A 20,725-nucleotide genomic window follows, 5' to 3' on the forward strand; every position below is an offset into this window, starting at 1 on the left:
TAAACCAGTCTGTAACAGCTTTTAATCCCAGTATAAACCAGTCTTTAGCAGTTTTTAATCCCAGTATAAACCAGTCTGTAGCAGCTTTTAATCCCAGTATAAACCAGTCTGTAGCAGCATTTAATCCCAGTATAAACCAGTCTTTAGCAGTTTTTAATCCCAGTATAAACCAGTCTGTAGCAGCTTTTAATCCCAGTATAAACCAGTCTGTAGCAGCTTTTAATCCCAGTATAAACCAGTGTGTAGCAGCTTTTAATCCCAGTATAAACCAGTGTGTAGCAGCTTTTAATCCCAGTATAAACCAGTCTGTAGCAGCTTTTAATCCCAGTATAAACCAGTCTGTAGCAGCTTTTAATCCCAGTATAAACCAGTGTGTAGCAGCTTTTAATCCCAGTATAAACCAGTGTGTAGCAGCTTTTAATCCCAGTATAAACCAGTGTGTAGCAGCTTTTAATCCCAGTATAAACCAGTGTGTAACAGCTTTTAATCCCAGTATAAACCAGTCTGTAGCAGCTTTTAATCCCAGTATAAACCAGTCTGTAGCAGAGTTTAATCCCAGTATAAACCAGTGTGTAGCAGCTTTTAATCCCAGTATAAACCAGTCTGTAGCAGCTTTTAATCCCAGTATAAACCAGTCTGTAGCAGCTTTTAATCCCAGTATAAACCAGTTTGTAGCAGCTTTTAATCCCAGTATAAACCAGTTTGTAGCAGTTTTTAATCCCAGTATAAACCAGTCTGTAGCAGTTTTTAATCCCAGTATAAACCAGTCTGTAGCAGCTTTTAATCCCAGTATAAACCAGTCTGTAGCAGCTTTTAATCCCAGTATAAACCAGTGTGTAGCAGCTTTTAATCCCAGTATAAACCAGTCTGTAGCAGCTTTTAATCCAACTATAAACCAGTCTGTAGCAGCTTTTAATCCCAGTATAAACCAGTCTGTAGCAGCTTTTAATCCCAGTATAAACCAGTGTGTAGCAGCTTTTAATCCCAGTATAAACCAGTCTGTAGCAGCTTTTAATCCCAGTATAAACCAGTCTGTAGCAGCTTTTAATCCCAGTATAAACCAGTCTGTAGCAGCTTTTAATCCCAGTATAAACCAGTGTGTAGCAGCTTTTAATCCCAGTATAAACCAGTGTGTAGCAGCTTTTAATCCCAGTATAAACCAGTGTGTAGCAGCTTTTAATCCCAGTATAAACCAGTGTGTAGCAGCTTTTAATCCCAGTATAAACCAGTGTGTAGCAGCTTTTAATCCCAGTATAAACCAGTGTGTAGCAGTTTTTAATCCCAGTATAAACCAGTGTGTAACAGCTTTTAATCCCAGTATAAACCAGTCTGTAGCAGCTTTTAATCCCAGTATAAACCAGTCTGTAGCAGCTTTTAATCCCAGTATAAACCAGTCTGTAGCAGAGTTTAATCCCAGTATAAACCAGTGTGTAGCAGCTTTTAATCCCAGTATAAACCAGTGTGTAGCAGCTTTTAATCCCAGTATAAACCAGTGTGTAGCAGCTTTTAATCCCAGTATAAACCAGTGTGTAGCAGCTGTCAGACTGGGAGGTAAAATGATGTAAAATGAATGTATGAATAGATTTAGCAGCATAAAGGTCGACCAGAAGAAGAAAGCAGAATTTATTACTAACAGAACTTTGTAGAAATAACACACAGATCAACAGTGACCAAACCTTTTCTCATCTCATCGTTCTCTCAAGTCTTGGCTTTCAGAAGAAAAAATATTGTTATTGAAACAAACACACAACAGAAACTATTTCCATGTTTCCACTTTTTCCTCATTTCCAGTTATTCCTGCTACTATTTACCTGCTATCCTCACTAAACCAACTCCAGCTCAGCTGCTTTGTGGCGCCACCGTGCATCAGAAACGTCTTCTTGGCTTTATTCCAGCCATAGAGGAGCATTATTTTTCTTCTTTTCACACACACATAGAACTTTCTGCTCACTGGTTGATCTTTGGCTGCTCCTGATTGGACGTTACCGTCAATCTAAGCTCTCTGATTGGTGGAAAGTCTGACAGGAAGTGGCTTCATCATCATGTCCAGGTCTAAATAGAGGTCTCTTAGCAACATAGTAGTGATGGTGATGTTTTTATGATCCTTCCTTCGTCCTTTGATCTTTAAGTGGGGTCCTTCTGGATGATGGAAAACTGTTGCTTCTTTGGTCTCTGTGCAGTCAGACCTTGTTTTCCAGGTTTTCCAGGTTCAGAGATCCTCATTAAGGATGGATGCTTGGATTGTGTTGGTGTATGTGCAGCTGTGGCTGAGGACACTCTGGATGTCTACCTTTATGACAGCGTGCTTGCCTCATTACTGTTCATGTTTCCTTTTATTCTCCCTGCATGGCTCTCGGGTAGATTTCTTGGCCCATTTTTCGTTTGTTTAACTGTCCTCTTTCATCTCGTCACAGTTTCACTGCTTGGATGAAAAGTTCTGCAGTGCTGATGAATCAAAATGCAACCATTGCTTCATTTTAGGATCTTCCTCTATAGTGTGAGTGAGTTTCAGATCAGAGGAGATTAAACAGATTTCATTTAAAATTATTGAAAATAAACTATTGAAAATAAATAAATCTTCATTTAGGACCAAATTTGTCTTCTTAATTGAGATTGTTTGTAAAGCAGACTGGAAGAGAAGGTAAAAAGTTTAAATTAGTTAGTTAAAATATAAATGACTATGCTAATGTAATGTGCTTTATTATAAGACTGCATTGTTCTGAAACCCGATACCTGTAGAAAACTGAAGTCTTACTGGCTGGAGGATGGAGTTTAATCTGAACCTGAAGGTACTGACAGCAGCAAGTTCAGCTAAAGCCAAACTCAGACTACAAGATTCTTCAGCAGAGTGGACCTTTCTCTCATCTGCCTGAGCTCCGTCATGCAGTTGTTGACATTAAGATGGGTTTTCTTCTCTGGTCATTAACATGGAGCCAGTTGTGCTACTTTACTGTAGGCACAAAATCTGATGGACTACAGCATCAGGTTTGATGAAGATGAATCCTGAATCATAGCCGGCTGTAACCGGCAAATATACACATATATACATGGTTTCTTTAGTATGCTTGTGTCCCGTTCAATATGTTCAAAATGGCTGATAGTCTCCATCAAACAGGCTGGTCTGAGCATCAGTAACTGCTGATCTACTGGGAGTTTCACACACAAGCATCTCTAGGGTTTCCAGAGAACGGTCTGAGGAAGAGAAAATATCCAGTTGATGATATCAGAAGTCAGAGGAGAATGGACAGACTGGTTGGAGATGATAGAAAGACAACAGGAAGTCCAATCAGCACTGGTTCCTACCAAGGTCTGCAGAACATCATCTCTGAACACACAACACGTCCAACTTTGAAGCAGATGGACTACAGCAGCAGAAGACACACCGGGTCCTCCTGCCAGCTAAGAACAGGAAACTGAGGCTACAATTCACACACACTCACCAACACTGGACAATAGAAGATGGAGAAACGTTGCTGGTCTGATGAGTCTCCATTTCAGCTCCACATTCAGATGCTCGGCTCAGAATCTGCTGGAAACATCATGAAAACATGGATCCATCCTGCCTGGACACGAGATTCTCATCATGGATGCAGCCGACAAACCTGCAGCAACTGTGTGATGCTGTCATGTCAACATGGAGAAAACCTCTGAGGAAGGTTTCCACCACCTGCTTCCATCACACCAGGATTAAAAAGGTCCGACCCTATTGAATATTGATTATAAATTGTTCACCTCTATATTATCTAAGAGATTAGAAACCATCTTGCCAGTACTCATAAATAGAGACCAGACCGGTTTTGTTAGACAAAGGCAGACTCAGGACAACATCAGAAAAACAATACTTATCGCCAACGCAATTTGGAAACTCTTATAATGAGTTTGGATGCAGAAAAAGCATTTGATTCAGTTAGATGGACATTTCTATACAAAGTAATGGCCAAATTTGGTTTTCACTCAGGTGTGATTGATATATTTGCCGCGCTGTACAACAAACCTACTGCCAGGATTAAAATTAACGGGGATCTGTCCAAATCTTTTACTTTAGAGAGAGGGACGCGACAAGGGTGCTGTGCATCCCCACTTCACTTCGCTCTGTTTATGGAAACCTTGAGTCAATGGTTAAGGTAGAGAGCGGACATTGCGGAGAGAGCGGACACAATGGCATCTGGGGAACAAAAATTGGCTCTTTTTGCAGACGACGTGTTGATATTTTTGACACAACCCACTCAGACACTTCCCAATTTAATGGCTATGCTGGAGAACTATGTGTCACTTTCAGGGTATAAAATTAATATTAATAAAACCCAGGTACTGAAACTTAACTATAACCCGCCAACTGAGATTAAAAACGCATATAAATGGAAATGGGACATAAAATACATAAAATATTTAGGTGTGGCTTTGACAAAGGACCTGTCTAATATGTTTGATGTCAACTATGGGCCTTTAATTTCAAAGATGAAGTCAGACTTAAAAAGGTGGAACACTGTCCCCTTCCTGAACCTATATTCCCGGGTGGAATCAATTAGGATGAATATTCTTCCATGTATGTTATATCTTTTCCAATGTCTACCAATTCATATACCACAGAAGTACCTTCATGAGTGGGACAGGTTACAGGCCAAATATATCTGGCAAGAGAAAAAGGCAAGCATTAAATACAAAACATTGTAATTGAGGAAAGAAAAAGGGGGAATGGGCCTACCTAATTTTCAGGAATATTACTTTGCTGCTCAGCTTAGACCTCTGATCTGTTTATGTGTACACCAACCTTGGGGCGGCGTGGCTCAGCAAGGTAGAGCGGTCGTCTTGTAACCCAAGGGTTGCCGGTTCGATCCTCGGCCAAGTCGAGTTCATGTCGAGGTGTCCTTGGGCAAGACGCTGAACCCCTAATTGCCTCTGATGGGTCGTGGTCGAGCGCCTTGCATGGCAGCTTCCGCCATCAGTGTGTGAATGTGTGTGTGAATGGGTGAATGTGATGTATAATGTAAAGCGCTTTGGGTATCATCCCAGGTACAGAAAAGCGCTATATAAATACGGACCATTTACCATTTAACCTATTCTGCAGGGTGGAAAGATGTAGAGGGCACTACTACTGCAAAAGGTATACCGATAATGGCTCTATTGGCGGATAAAACATTACAAAGCAGCATTAACATTACAGACGATTTTATGTATGGTGCTCTATTAAAATCCTGGAATCAAATCTGTAAATTGGGGGAATTGTCAAAAATCTTAAGGTGGTGTGCCTATGATTCAGACTTTGTACCAAATACATGCGATAACAGATTTAACAAGTGGATCTCAAAAGAACTTCTTTTATCCCCAAGGGGGCCTTTGTGAGTTTTGAGACGTTACAGAACAAAAATGGATTGGATCAGGAAGACTTCTATAGATATTTGCAGGTTAGGCATTATTTCAATCAAAACCTTAAAGCAACATGGGGAAAAATGTCGCTTAGGTTTCTGACAGACGTTTTTAACACTCATTAAATCCAGATCACCGAATAATATCATATCTAGGTTGTATTAAGCCATTCAACAATGTAAGCTGGCTGACACAGAATACATTAAGAAGAGATGGGAAGGAGAAGGTACTATGTCTATTTCTAATGAAAGTTGGGAGAATATATGTCAACTACAATGGACCACTACAGGGTCCAACACATGGCGAGAGTTCTGTTGGAAGAATATTGTGAGGTATTTTATTACACCTATGCAGAAACGACATCGAGGCAGTGGAGATTCATGTTGGAGACTTTGTGGGGCTTCCGGGGCTAACCACTTTCATATTTTCTGGGACTGTAAGATTTTAAAACCCTATTGGACACAGGTATGTGAACATATAAATAATGTTTTTGGTACCAAAATATCCTGTAGTTGTGAAAATGTATATTTTGGTGATGTAAACGTAACAAATTGGAGAAACACAGATTAAAGGTTATTTGGGGTGTTACTGGCAGCGAGCAAGAAAGCCATTACAAGAAAATGGCTAAAGGCGGAGCCCCCCACCATAGATGAATGGGTCAACATAGTACACAAAATTTACATTATGGAAAAGTTGTCTTCCTCCCTCAGGATGCAAAAGGACAAATTTTACAGAGTCTGAACCAAATGGACTGAGTATGTAAAACCTATAAGGCCGGACTTTGTGTAAAATTGCTATGATTGTGGAAATCTGCTCTTACATATTGGATGATAGGTACTCTTCCATGTATGTTTTGTTCATACTGTTGAAAATGTTTTAAAAAAAATAAAAATTATATAAAAAAAAAAAAAAAGGTCCGACCCAATATTGGAAGGTGGACCTGATTAAATATCTAGGTTAAAAGTGGAATTTGGGGAACTTGTGCAGGTCATTGAATGCACCGTTTTAGGTCAGGCAGCTCCTTCTACTTTACTACCTTCCTTTCAATACTTACATGCAGGCCTTTCATTGAATTTATAAAAGATGTCCGAACTGAAATGAGCTGCATTCCTCAGGCTGCTTCCTGGATGCATGACAGCAATCTTCATCGCTGCAGATGTTATCAGTGTGTTCATCAGTGACTGGTGCATTCAGGGAAGCTGTGTAGTGAGAAATGGGTCATTGTGTCTGGTGAAACCTGGCCCGTGTTACACAGCGAGCCGGTGAGCTGCAAGTTGACTCCGTCTTGTGTGTTAGAGTAATTAGAAGTTCTTCCTGCAGGGGAGCCCAGGCTTAAATATTTAATCTGAACAGAGCCGTGGCAAAACATGTCATGCCACCCGGGTCCTTTATGTCCAGTATACGGAGCTGGTGGTGGAGGAGCTGGTGGTGAGCTGCTTTGTAATGATTAATATGTTGGGAGTGTGGCTGACGGGCATGTTGTAGATAATATCAGACACATATGCACGATGGTATGGGTGCGTGGATGTGTGGCAGAGATTAGGTGGAAATGTGTGAATGTGCTGCAGAACCGATGAAGGCTGAAGCTGTTTTGATCAGAGAAGAGAGATGGAGATAAAAAGGCTCTCACCGTAGCAGAGAGGCTCTATAGGGGCTGACAGAGACATGAATAACATGGGGGATTCAGCTTTTGGCTGAGCACTGGTAATCACAGATGGACGTTTTTTCTTTATCACTTTTATCTTCAGCAACTTCCTTCTTCTCTGTTTTTACACAGATATGTGTCACAAAGATGTCCACACGCGGCTGCCAGGGAACGGACTCTGTCATCAAGCCCCTGGACACCATCCCTGAGGACAAGAAGGTGAGAGTCCAGCGCACCCAGAGCGGCTTCGACCCGTTTGAGAAACCAGCCAGCCAGGTGAAGAGGGTCCACTCTGAGAACAATGCTTGCATCAACGCCAAGAGCTCGACCACCGGAAAAGAGTCACCTAAACTACGCCGGCACTCCAGCCCCAGCTCGGTTAGTACCATCCTGCAACGTTCAGGCTCTGTAGTTAGAGGTGCTGATCTGTGATCAATAAAAACACAACGTAGCTCTGAGTCTTCTGCTCCACCTGAACCAATCACCTACCACAACAGGAAAACAAGCTTTCCCTCCATTCTCATGTCTCTTGGCGGTAACACGTCTGGAAAAAGTAGTTCCAGGGTGATGTTCGGCATGGTGTAAAACGTAGTTCCAGGGTGATGTTCGGCATGGTGTAAAAAGTAGTTCCAGGGTGATGTTCCGCACAGTGTAAAAAGTAGTTCCAGGGTGATGTTCGGCACGGTGTAAAAAGTAGGTCCAGGGTGATGTTCGGCATGGTGTAAAAAGTAGTTCCAGGGTGATGTTCCGCACAGTGTAAAAGTAGTTCCAGGGTGATGTTCGGCACGGTGTAAAAAGTAGTTCCAGGGTGATGTTCGGCACGGTGTAAAAAGTAGTTCCAGGGTGATGTTCGGCATGGTGTAAAAAGTAGTTCCAGGGTGATGTTCGGCATGGTGTAAAAAGTAGTTCCAGGGTGATGTTCGGCATGGTGTAAAAAGTAGTTCCAGGGTGATGTTCGGCACGGTGGAAAAAGTAGTTCCAGGGTGATGTTCGGCATGGTGTAAAAAGTAGTTCCAGGGTGATGTTCGGCATGGTGTAAAAAGTAGTTCCAGGGTGATGTTCGGCATGGTGTAAAAAGTAGTTCCAGGGTGATGTTCGGCACGGTGTAAAAAGTAGTTCCAGGGTGATGTTCGGCACGGTGTAAAAAGTAGTTCCAGGGTGATGTTCGGCACGGTGTAAAAAGTAGTTCCAGGGTGATGTTCGGCATGGTGTAAAAAGTAGTTCCAGGGTGATGTTCGGCATGGTGTAAAAAGTAGTTCCAGGGTGATGTTCGGCACGGTGTAAAAAGTAGTTCCAGGGTGATGTTCGGCACGGTGTAAAAAGTAGTTCCAGGGTGATGTTCAGCACGGTGTAAAAAGTAGTTCCAGGGTGATGTTCGGCATGGTGTAAAAAGTAGTTCCAGGGTGATGTTCGGCATGGTGTAAAAAGTAGTTCCAGGGTGATGTTCGGCACGGTGGAAAAAGTAGTTCCAGGGTGATGTTCAGCATGGTGTAGCATCTCTTCTTCTTCTAACATGTCTGGAAACGTCTGGGAAGTGAGGAGACCAGTTGCTGAAGTTTTAGGAGAGGAATGTTGTCTCATTCTGGTCTGATGCAGAATTCTAGCTGCTCTACAGTCCTGGACCTTGGTCACCAGCATCCAGCATTGTCCCATGCACACAGAAATTCTACACTGTAAATGGTGGATCTTCTGTCTGAGGAACATTTTTCTAAAATTGTTCCACAATTTCAGATCCAGTTTGTCTCAGATTGGTGAAGCTCTGTCCATCTTTTCATCTGAGAGACTCTGCCTCTCTGAAATGCTCCTTTTATACCCAGTCATGTTACTGACCTGTTGCCAGGTAACCTGATTAGTTATCAAATGCTCCTCCAGGTGTTTCTGGTTTGTACCAGGTACTTTTCCAGCATTTTGTTGTTGCTGTTCCAACTTTTTTCAGATGTGTTGCTGCATCAGATTTAATATCAGCTCATATTTTCCATCACATGGTGAAATGTTGTTTACCTTCTACTGGGGATAAAATCTGAGTTGATGAGATTTGATGGAATTCAGGTTGCAGAAAAGCTAACTAGATGTGGCTCCTCCACTGCTGCTTCAACTGGAAGGATGAAATCCTGTTTCTCTTCTTTCTCTGCCTGTGAAACAATCTGTCTTTTGCCTTTGTGAAAATGAATCTCTGAAACTGAAAAGTTTGGGAGTGTTGCAGAGTTCAGGGTTTGAACTGGATTCTGGGACCTTCAGCTGCATGAATCTGATGTAATAATCACTGCTGGAGCTGTTAATCTGTGTAAAATATGATTCATCTAAAACACTGGAACCGTTTCAGATAGAATGAGAGGAAGGAGATGACACGCACCATCTGCAGCGCTTCTGATGATCCGTCACTTCTGGTTAAATAAACAATAGCTGACAGAGCTGTCGACAGTTATGCTGGCGTTGCTATGGAAACGCAGCTTTTAGTTTTAAGACAGCATTTGGTGTAGACATCTTTCTGTTGTTCTTTTCGCCAACATTTGGTATCAAAGGACTGGCTGCAGCTCTAAACATTCAGTCTCAGGTTTGTACTGCAGCCACTTCCTGTGAGCAGTTCCAACAGCTCACCTGGAGACAAAACACCTGAGGCAGCATCAGTTTGCATCCTTCCTGGTCCTCTCAGAGGGCTGGAAGCTGATCGAGCCGGAGAGCTGACAGAAATCTAGACCAATGTGGCGGTGACAGAGTAGCGCTCAGTCATGGCGGATGTGGAAGGAAATCAGTTCAGACTGAAAACCAAACATTAAAAGCCACAGAGAAAAATTTAAGCAAAGGATCTTAAAGAGAACGACCATCCACCCATCCACCCACCCATCCATCCATCCATCCTTTTTTAAAATAACTTTAGAAGAAAATCTGATTAATATCCAGATTAGCAGCTTTTCTGTAGCACCATTTGATGCCTTTACAAATTAACTCATCTGATCTGCGTTCAGCTGATGCATGCATGTGCATTTTAACCATTGTGAAGCAGGAGAAGCGTTTTGAACATGAAAATGATCACGTCTGAGAGGTTGAGGGTAAAATCTAAAATGATTTCACGTGTTTGTGTGTGGATTTTACCACGTTTGTATGAATTTAAAGTTTTCCACAAAATGGTTGAAACTGTCTCTAGAAGTAGCCACAGATCGTCATCAACAACACATGCATTTCAACCACCAACGGTCAGGAAATGAGCACATTTCAGCATGAAACCATCAGAGAGGAACAAACCAAACAATCCAACCACCACCGACTCCTGTAGCAGCCGCTGATTCTCAGTCTGAAGGTTTTTAATATGAACAAACCAGGAAATGTTCCACTCTGATATATTTCTGCAGGAGTCTGCAGTGTCTGGTCTGAGCCAGTTTGTTCTGGTTCTCTATGAATGCATCTTTTATTTCCTTCATCTGAAAGCATTTTTCTCTTTCTTACTTTAACTGAAGGCTGTTGGCAAACATGATGTTTTTTAATCAGTGAAATGAGATTTTCAGCTTTTTTTAAATATGGCTCCAAATGTGAGCGGCCTAAATCACATTTAATAAGTGTGACAGGAGGCGCGACTGATGTCCTGCCAGGAGTCTCTAATGAGCTGTTTCAGACTTATGAAATGTGTAAATTTACTGGTTTATCTCAGACAAATTGACATGAATGGAAGGAGTGTACGTGGAGTACATACCTTGCAGTCATTTTTCTTTTTATGTTCTGCTCTCATGAAAACACAGATTTCTTCTGTCAGCAGGAGACGTTCGTCATTTTAATGCTCCAACAGCTACCTGAGGACTTCCCTTTAATTTAACTTAAAAAGGCAGCCTGGGTTTTACTGCAGGGAAGCCGTAAGATGCTTCTCCCATTTATTGGCCCTGTGGGCTATTTGAAGAAATTTAAATGTGTTTCAAGACATTTAATGTTTGGTTTGAGATGCTTGTTTTACTCAGTCAATCAGTGTCTCAGAAAGAAGCAAGTAAATTGCAGTTCATGTCCAAACCCTAAATAATCTGAACAGAATCCTCCAGAAAAGCTCCATCAGGAGATAAAACAGAGAGGAGACTGCTGTGGTTACCAGTCACCAAGAAATCTTTTACAAAGATTCACTAAAGTTGGGACTCAAATGTTCTCTGATGAAATAATTCAGCCGTTCTGAGGTTTTCCCATCAGAAGATGAGCTGATGAGTGGAGGATGATCTCTTCTCCATCCAGAGGAACCTTTGGGGTTCAGCTGTAGATGAAAAATGGATGGGATGTTGTCTCTGAGAGCTTTCCTGGCCCACCGGATGGAGAGTAGGTTTCCTTTCCTGCCTGACCCCAGGAAGAAGTGGGATTTGTTTAGAAAAGCTCTCAGAACTGCTGATCTGCCTCCCCCCGTAAAGCAGCACACGTGAAACCATCATTTCTGCTTAATCTCAGAGGTTTTAACTCCCAAGGTTTGTCTGACTAACTAAAGTAAAGGCAGAATTCCTCCTAAAGCAGCGTCCTGATGATCCAGATTGTAAAGTGATGCTTGGAAGACATGGAGGAAGCACTTCATGCTGCAAAACAAGCTACATTTCAGAGCTCCAGCTGGAAAATCTGAACTCAGACTGATGCAACAAATCTGAGCTTTTACTCATTTTCTGAACAGATGTGGCTGAAATTTATGGGATACAGCAGGAAGCCACCCAGAAGATTTGCTTTGGCCTCAGAGCCTCCTCAACAGAAAAAGATCAACTTCAGTAAGAAATGGAGAGAAGCTGATTTGGACGAGAACGTCCTCCTGCTGCAGGACTGAGCGAACGCGATGCAGAAGGTGGAGCAGGCTGTGGGTTACATCACTGACAGCTGATATTGAGCCATGATTATTAAAAATTTCTATTGAGACTGAAAAACGTTGCACCGACGGGTAAAATAAAAATATTAAGAAAATCATGTAAAATTGAAAGTCTTTATCCTGATGTTGTTTTTTATGTTATGTTACTAAAATAATTAAACACCTGATGACATTTAAAGCAGATTTCTTTCTTTCAGGACACTTGACAAGAAGTTTAGAATCTTCATCTCAAACAGTTCAGTAACATTTTCTCTTCAACACACAGCAGCAGACAACGCACGGTTATTTAAAACAGCATCTCACTGGTCCACAACTCATCCATAAAACCACGATCCTGGAAGATTTATCATAAACCAAAAGACGTTCACATTCGCAAATATTTATGGCCCAAACCATGGTGACCCATCCTTTGCATACGATGCAACAAATATGATAATAGCTAGTGATTTTAATTGTTGAAACATTTTTCCTTCCAGTTCCTTCGAAACCAGGGTTGTAAATTTCCATTTTAGTTCAGGTTCCACATTCAACACAACCTGATCGGAGCAGTAAAATAACAGTATATTAACCTATAAATAGTGAAAACGCCACAATTCTCCCTTTGTTTTAGTGTAAAGAACTATATTTTTTATTTAATATATCTCATAATATCAGATTTTTACAATAAATTTAATTAATTTTGTAAATATGAAAAAAGCTTTTTTTTAATTATAAATAATAATATTTTATATTTAATCCAAATGTAAATTTATTTAATTTACCTATTTTATTTATTTTATACATCAACTTATTTACACATTCATTACAACTTAAAAATCACAGTGGCACTACAAAACTATAAAACAAGTAATGTCATGTATCCGGAAATGAAACATCCAGTATTTCACATGATGATCAGTCATTTTTTCAGATCTAGAAGTTATTCCACATGTACATACGTTTACATTTCCACATGTGTGTAGTAATCCTGATCACCTGAACTGACTCACCTCGTCATACAAACTGAAGTCACATCTATTAAGTCAGAGGGCCGGTTGTTCAAAACTTTTAATACGGAAAAAAGCTAGCTGGATTTGGGAATCCCGTGTTTCAGGATGGCGGATCACGTAATCTGGCTTACTTTTATCCCGGTTGTTCATAGCAAATTAGGATTGGATCATCCTGATCCACAATCTTGTTTTTCAGGATCTCCAAATCCAGATTTCCAGCATGTAAATCAATGTGAGCTTCCGGCCACGTAAAGAACAGCAACTACTTGCAGGTGGAACCACCTGGATATTGTCCTGCATAACATGGCGACCAGGCAGACTGTCCCTCTCTGTGACCTTGTTGATGAGTGAGGGGATGCCATCGTTAGAAATTTCTTTTTTTGACTACTTATTTCTCTTCTCACCGTCACTCTTTTTCCAGAATTGACTTTCCTCTAAGGGTAATTCACCTAACAAATAACAGTCCACATTTCACCCAATTATAATCACTCGCATCATGCCCCCATCATGCCCCCATCATGGCCCCATCATGCCCCCATCATGCCCCCATCATGCACCCATCATGCCCCCATCATGCCCCCATCATGCACCCATCATGCCCCCATCATGGCCCCATCATGGCCCCATCATGCCCCCATCATGGCCCCATCATGCACCCATCATACCCCCATCACGCCCCTATCATGCCCCCCATCATGCATCCGTCTCTTTAGTTACAACATCCACTGCGACTACAGCAGCTGCTGCTTCAGGTGGAACACCTGTGCAGCAGGTGTGTCTCTGTTAGACCTTAGTTTAGCCATTGTGTGTTAGCTTGCTAACTTGTAGCCTGTTGAAATCTTGCCCCTAAATTTTGCCCTCCTTAGAGTTAAAGGCCAGTGTTTTCACTGCTGCACAAGATGTCATTCTAAGAAAACTGGATTCTGCTGTAATGTGAGGTTAAATATTCTTGTGCAGCCAACATCCGGTAACAAACTAAACCTAGCTAGTGACTTAGTCTAGTTCTACCCTGAAACACAGACACACCTGCTGTACAGGTAACTAAAGTAACTAAAGTGTAACTAAAGAGGAGACGGATGCTTATATATATATATATATATATATATATATATATATATAAATGACGATCGAGGTCAGCAGACCCCCATCCCCACTGTACACAGTGTTAACGGAGCACTGTTTTCCCCTCCTGAGCTGCCGGGTGGTGGACCAGAATCTCCTCGAAGCCGTCCAGAAGTCATTCTCCATGGCCTCTCCAAACTCCTCCCATGCCTGAGTTTTTGCCTTTGCGACCGCCGAAGCTGCGCTCCGCTCAGTCCGCCGATACCCATCAGCTGCCTCTGGAGTCCCACAGGCCAAAATGGCCCAATAGGACTCATTCTTTAGCTTGACAGCATCCCTTACTGCCGGTGTCCACCAACAAGTTTGGGGGTGACCGCCACGACAGGCACCGACGACCTTACGGCCACAGCTGTGGCTGGCCGCCTCGACAATAGAGGCACGGAACACAGCCCACTCTGACTCAATGTCCCCCTCCTCACCCGGGACATGGTTGAAGCTCTGCCGGAGATGGGAGTTGAAACTCTTTCTGACAGGGGACTCTGCCAGACGTTCCCAGCAGATCCTCACAACATGCTTGGGTTTGCCAGGCCTGACCGGCATCCTGCCCCACCATCTGAGCCAACTCACCACCAGGTGGTGATCAGTTAAGAGCTCCGCCCCTCTCTTCACCCGAGTGTCATGAACATGCGGCCGCGAGTCTGTCGATACGACTACAAAGTCAATCACTGAACTGCGGCCTAGAGTGTCCTGGTGCCAAGTGCACATGTGGACACTCTTATGCCTGAACAAAATGTTTGTTATGGACTGTCCATGACGAGCACAGAAGTCCAACAACAAAACACCACTCGGATTCAGATCAGGGGGCCGTTCCTCCCAATCACGCCCTTCCAAGTCTCACTGTCATTGCCCACGTGAGCATTGAAGTCCCCCAGCAGATTGAGGGAGTCCCCAGAAGGAGTGCTCTCCAACACCCCCTCCAAGGTCTCCAAAAAGGGTGGGTACTCTGAACTGCTGCTTGGTGCATGAGCACAAACAACAGTCAGGACCCGTTCCCCCACCTGAAGGAGGAGGGAGGCTACCCTTTCGTCCAACGGGCTGAACCCCAATGTACAGGCACCAAGTTGGGGGGCAATGAGCATGCCCACACCTGCTCGGTGCCTCTCACCTAGAGCAACTCCAGAATGGAAGAGGATCCAGCCCTCTCAAGGACAGTGGTTTCAGGGCCCAAGCCATGCGTCAAGGTGAGTCCAACTGTATCTAGGCGGGACAGCTCAACCTCGCGCACCAGCTCAGGTTCCGTCTCCTGCAGGTAATGAGCCCACAGGAAGGGAGGTCCATGACACCCTTTCGGGCTGAGCCCCAAGGGCAAAGGCCCGGCCACCAAGCGCTCACCTCTGTGCCCCACCTCCAGGCCTAGCTCCAGGTGCCCCGGCGACCCACGTCTGGGCAAGGGAAACCCTGAACCTTGCTTTGTCATCATCATAGGGGTGATTTGAGCCGCACTTCGTCTGGTCCCTCCCCTAGACACCTGTTTGCCACGGGTGACCCTACTAGGGGCAGGAGCCCCCGACAACATAGCTGCTAGGATCGTCAGGACGCACAAACCCCTCCACCATGATAAGGTGGCGACTCAGGGAGGAGTTTATTTAAACAATTTCAATTTCTTTTAAAACAATTAATAATAAAACATAAAAACTGACAATTTCCCAAAACAACCCTATATGCTGGGGTTTAGATCGTAGGGAGGGCCGACGAACACACCAATCATATGATGCAGATTAATGTCAGAACATCCCAAAATGGGGAGGGAGAGAGAAGAGACCAGGAAAACCGCGACAGGTCCCAATGAGCTGCCCCAGCACCAAACTCAGTCACAACCCATCAGTTCACCGCAAAGGGAAACTGCTCGTCATGCGGCTTTCCGCACAGCTGCGACAATTAGCAAACCACAACGCTGCAAAGAAACAAGCAGGTGTAAATACCCAAGGACCGCCACAGCCGCGGTGGAGAAGGAAAGAGATTATGGCTCTTAAGATCACGGGGCGGTAATGTTGACACTTTGGCACGCTAGCCACACAACTGTCAGCGTACAGCGCAAACCAAAGGACAAACACCTGCCCGGATATAAAGACGCTCTACTCTGTCCCGCAATTACTGCCATATTAACTACACCTTGCGCCTTCAATGGGGGAGCAAGCAGATTGGAGTAAGAAAAACCTCCTCCACCACACTTACTTACATACTTGATGCAGAGTGAATGGTGGATAACATTATAAAAACAATTTAGGAAAAGATCTGACTGAAACAAAATGTCATCATCCTCTGGACACACACAAGCTGTAATATATATATATATATATATATATATATATATGGAAGCCATGTCACCAACAGGCTGAAGCTGTTGAACTGAATTTCAGGGCTCCTCCTTCCTTCTGTCCAGGAACTTCTGTCCAGGAACCATCCTCCACTTCGTGTCGGACGATTCACACCACCGCGTCGTCCATTAATTTATGTTAATGGCCACCTCGTCGGGCATTATCCCTTACGTATCTCTCCTTCTGTTTTCCTCAGCCAACAAGCCCCAAATTTGGAAAAGCAGATTCCTATGAAAAGCTGGAAAAGCTGGGAGAGGGTTCCTATGCTACGGTTTACAAAGGAAAGAGCAAGTAAGTAGTGTGTGTGTGTGTGTGTGTGTTGAATCACTGTTTAATTCGTCATCACCCATGCTTGATAATTTGCTGTTTTCCTCTCAGGTTTTCCTAATTAAATTTCTGAAAATGAAAAATGTGCCAGCTCTAATCTCCTCAGTGTGGATGTTATTGTGTTCTCTGCTGCAGCAGCTTTCATTCAGCTGTAATCCTGTGGCCTTGTACCCGAGTCTCGCTCCACTGCTGCTGCATTTCTCTGTTCTCCGTTTTGTTATCAGGGTTAACGGGAAGCTGGTGGCTCTGAAGGTGATCCGTCTGCAGGAGGAGGAAGGAACGCCCTTCACAGCCATAAGAGAAGGTAAGATGTCAAACACCTTACTAATATTTATTTACAACCCCGGTTCCAAAGTTGGGTTTTCAGAGTAAAATTTATATAAAAACAGAATGCAAAGTTTTTTAAATCTCATCAGCCCATATTTTATTCCCAGTAGAACATAAACAACATACATCTAGGGTTGTATCAGACCACTAATGATATGCACACTCACATTAAAGACTTCATCTGAGAGCTTCCTTACTATAAGTCCTGTGTTATGATTCAGGTCCAGGCTGAATCATCAGGATGGTAACAGTCTGAACCAAAAGATTTTCAAGAGTTAGTCAAATTCACACAAGTTAGTTCAGCCTGTAGTGTTTGAGAAACACCACAGGCTGTTGTATTTTCTGGCTTTTTTTAACACACTTTGTTTACCTTCTAAGAAACCTGAGGCCTCGTTGTCAGGTTTGTGTACAGTTGTCATGGTTACAGGTGTTGTCCTTGTGTATTCAAGGTTTAGTTGAAAGGGTCAACTGTTCATAAACTACAGTGATGAACCATTTCCACATTTCTCCTCACCTGGCATTAGCACTAGCGTTAGCATTAGCAGCAACGATTCCTCCACTCATTCTGATAAGGGTCTCACTTTAGTTTGAGAAAAGACTCCAAACTGTTTGAGGATGTCAGTGCGGTGGTTTTTCTTTAAGGAACACCTGAGTCACAACATGTTCCAAACCTCCAACCAGCTGATCTTCACTTTCCTGCCTCACTGGTTTCAGTCGGCCCAAAAGAGTTAAAGGAGGGAAGGAGGAGATGGAAGGCGATGGGAATCTGAGGGTCTCTGAACGGATACTCATAACTCAGTTTGAAATAATCGCAGGGTGTTTGGTGGACTGTATCTCATATAATGTGATGTGCTTTGGTCTCAGATCTTACCGGACTGAGATGTTATTCAGGTTTTAGCTCAGAACTGGGTCGGCATGATGCGGCTGCCAGATCTGCAGCCTGCTCAGACGTCTACATGCACGTTAAACTGATCTTCACGTTAACAGCTTTTTCTGGATTCTCTTATTCTCTGGTTTTTCTTACTCCAATCTGCTCGCTCCCCCATTGAAGGCGCAAGGTGTAGTGAACATGGCAGTAATTGCGGGACGGAGTAGAGTGCCTTTATATCCCGGCAGATGTTTGTCCTTTAGTATGCGCTGTACGCTGACAGTTGTGTGGCTAGCGTGCCAAAGTGTCAGCATTGTCTGACTGTACATGTAGATCAGGGGTGTCCAAAGCTGGTGCTTAGGGGCCACTGTCCTGCAGGTTTTCAATGCTTACCTGCTCCAACACTCCTGACTCAGACTAAATGGATCTAACAGGCTATGAAGTTCTACACAATGACTCACCAATCTGAGGCAGGTGTGTTGTAGCAGGGAAACATTGAAAACCTGCAGGATTGTGGCCCTCCAGGACCAGAGCTGGACACCCGTGCTGTAGATTCTATACACTGTTTTCTTCTTTTATTTTTTAACAAATATACTGGTTGGCTTTAATCTCAGTCATGTTACTGACACGTTGCCAGTTGTTATTTAACATTATAGAACATTTCCAGGTGCCTTGCTGGTGCCTTCAGGCTTTCAAAAACGTTTCAGCTTCCATCGCTGTGAAGATCTTTCAGTTCTTCACTTCACAGTCTGGTCAGAGAACTCGGCTCTGCAGGCGGAAATTTACTGATTTTATCGGTTTGCTCTGTAGGCCTGATGATGTGAGAGCCAGCCTGGACTTCTCTCTCTCTCTCACACACACACACACACACACACACACACACACACACACACACACACACACACACACACACACACACACACACACACACACACACACACACACACTGTGAGCAGATCAGAAAGCCTCTTTTAAATTGGAATAATCCAGTAATGAGTGAGTGTGACAGAAATGTGAGCAGCATTACAATCATATGACATCCAGAGTAGCAGGAAGTGTGTGTGTGTGTCCCTCTTCTATCATACACCATCTAGACATGGATGGTGTGTAATGGCTGGACCTTGAGGAGCTTGGAAGTGACTTCCTGCTTGTCTTTGATCTTCTTCTGTGGTTTTTAACAGCCTTCAGCGTCCGTCCATCCGGACCTCCGGCTGCTGAATGAATCCCAACAGAAACTGTTTTTCTCATCTGTGGAAACTAAAGCCTCGTTTCCACCAACGGATGCAGGTCAGGACGGGACGATTAGGGTGCGGATGTGGTTGTAAACCTTGTTGCGTTTCCACAGCAACCATAACCTCACCTGAGAGGCGGAGCATCAGCCGGATAGCGATAGATGCCTCAGCTATGTAGCAGCATGACGCCATTGCAGCGCAGCGCCTTCCTTAGAGTAGAACCAGAACACGAGTCCGAAACAGAGGAGGAGGATGGAGGTCATCCACCAGTTTGTGTTCTTTCTTCTTGGTGGTGCTTCATGACTATATTTTAAACATTGTTCTGAACCAGGAGCCGTTCCTGCTTTGTTTTTATGCCAGGTCACAGAGAAAGTGACTTTTTTTTTCTCAACCAATCAACAGATTGCAGCGTGTCAAACTCGATTGGTAGACTGGTACCCCAATGGAAGGTCCCAACAAAGCAGGACAGGTCGGATATTAGGGTACCCTTCCCAGTCCCCACTCCCACACCCGTCAGTGGAAACGGGGCTTTAGTGAAACCTTTTCTTCAATATGTATGATTTGTTAAAAAAATTGAAATTTCCCCAAGTCAAATGAAAATAGCAAAAACCTCTGCAGTTTGTTGCCTCTGTCGTTTTTCATTGAAATAGGCGTCTGGTTTTAGTTGGGAAGTGAAGAACAATGAGAACTGGATTTCACTGCTAATCCTAACTGTGTTGACAGTGAGTGTGAGAACTTCCAGCCGTAAATCCACCCTGCTTTTTCTCTTTAATCTTGTCCTAATCCTCCACATATAGCACAGCTTTCTAGCCTTGCAGCTAACGATCTTCTCTGTTTGCAGCATCCCTTCTGAAAGGCCTGAAGCATGCCAACATCGTGCTTCTCCATGACATCATCCACACCAAGGAAACCCTGACTCTGGTGTTTGAGTATGTGGTGAGTCGACCCTCTGAGATCATTTATTTAGACCCCTGGTAGGTGGACAGAACAGGCCTGCAGTTACAGAGAGATCCTGGTTAGGTCGAACTGCAGATATTTCAACACATTTGGTTTTAGGACACAAACAGATGCAGCAGAGGCGAATCTGACTGCTTCTGCATTATTAAAGTAAGTTTATTGACTGTTTCCATAACTTTCCGGCTGAATTCTGCACACAGATGATGTTATGATGATGGTATTTATGGTCTCAGTCTCTACAGTCCTGTTAGTGGGCAGGTCAGCTCTGGAAGGATAAATAATTTATACTTTAGGAACGAGTTGTAGCCCATAATATTGATTAAATTCAGCTAATCACAAAAACAGAATGTCCAAATAAGTAAAGAAAAGACAAAAATATAAAAATGAACAGATTAGATTAGATTTGATTAGTTTTAGGGCCGGTTGTTAAAAAAATTTAATGCGGAAAAAAGCTATCCGGATTTGGGAATCCCATGTTTCAGGACAGCGGATCATGTAATCCGGCTTATTTTTACCCCAGTTGTTCCAAGCAAAATAGGATTGGATCACCCTCCACAATTCCGTTTTTCAGGATCCAAATCTGGATTTCCAGCATGTAAATCAATGTGTTCTGGCCACGTGAAGAAGAGATGGTCTGCATGCTCCAGCTACCTGCAGGTGGAACCACCTGGAACATGTAACATCATACAAGCATGTATTGTCCTGCTTAACATGGCGACCAGGCGGACCGTCCCTCTCTGTGACCTTGTTAATGACG

At 43.3% G+C, this 20,725-nt stretch overlaps 1 protein-coding gene across 3 annotated transcripts in view; it reads left to right on the forward strand.

Annotated features, from left to right (window-relative positions):
• The window catches only part of cdk14 (cyclin-dependent kinase 14), a 224,722-nt gene that overhangs the window by 72,184 nt on the left and 131,813 nt on the right, over positions 1 to 20,725 (forward strand). For all 3 annotated transcript variants that reach the window (XM_041988484.1, XM_041988486.1, XM_041988485.1), the window contains 4 exons: positions 7,145 to 7,390; positions 16,454 to 16,548; positions 16,809 to 16,888; positions 19,853 to 19,947. In XM_041988484.1, the coding sequence (XP_041844418.1) occupies positions 7,145 to 7,390; positions 16,454 to 16,548; positions 16,809 to 16,888; positions 19,853 to 19,947 (516 nt within the window). The remainder of the gene's footprint in view (positions 1 to 7,144; positions 7,391 to 16,453; positions 16,549 to 16,808; positions 16,889 to 19,852; positions 19,948 to 20,725) is intronic.

This window comes from Melanotaenia boesemani, chromosome 6, assembly GCF_017639745.1.
Source record: "Melanotaenia boesemani isolate fMelBoe1 chromosome 6, fMelBoe1.pri, whole genome shotgun sequence".
NCBI classification, from domain to species: domain Eukaryota; kingdom Metazoa; phylum Chordata; class Actinopteri; order Atheriniformes; family Melanotaeniidae; genus Melanotaenia; species Melanotaenia boesemani.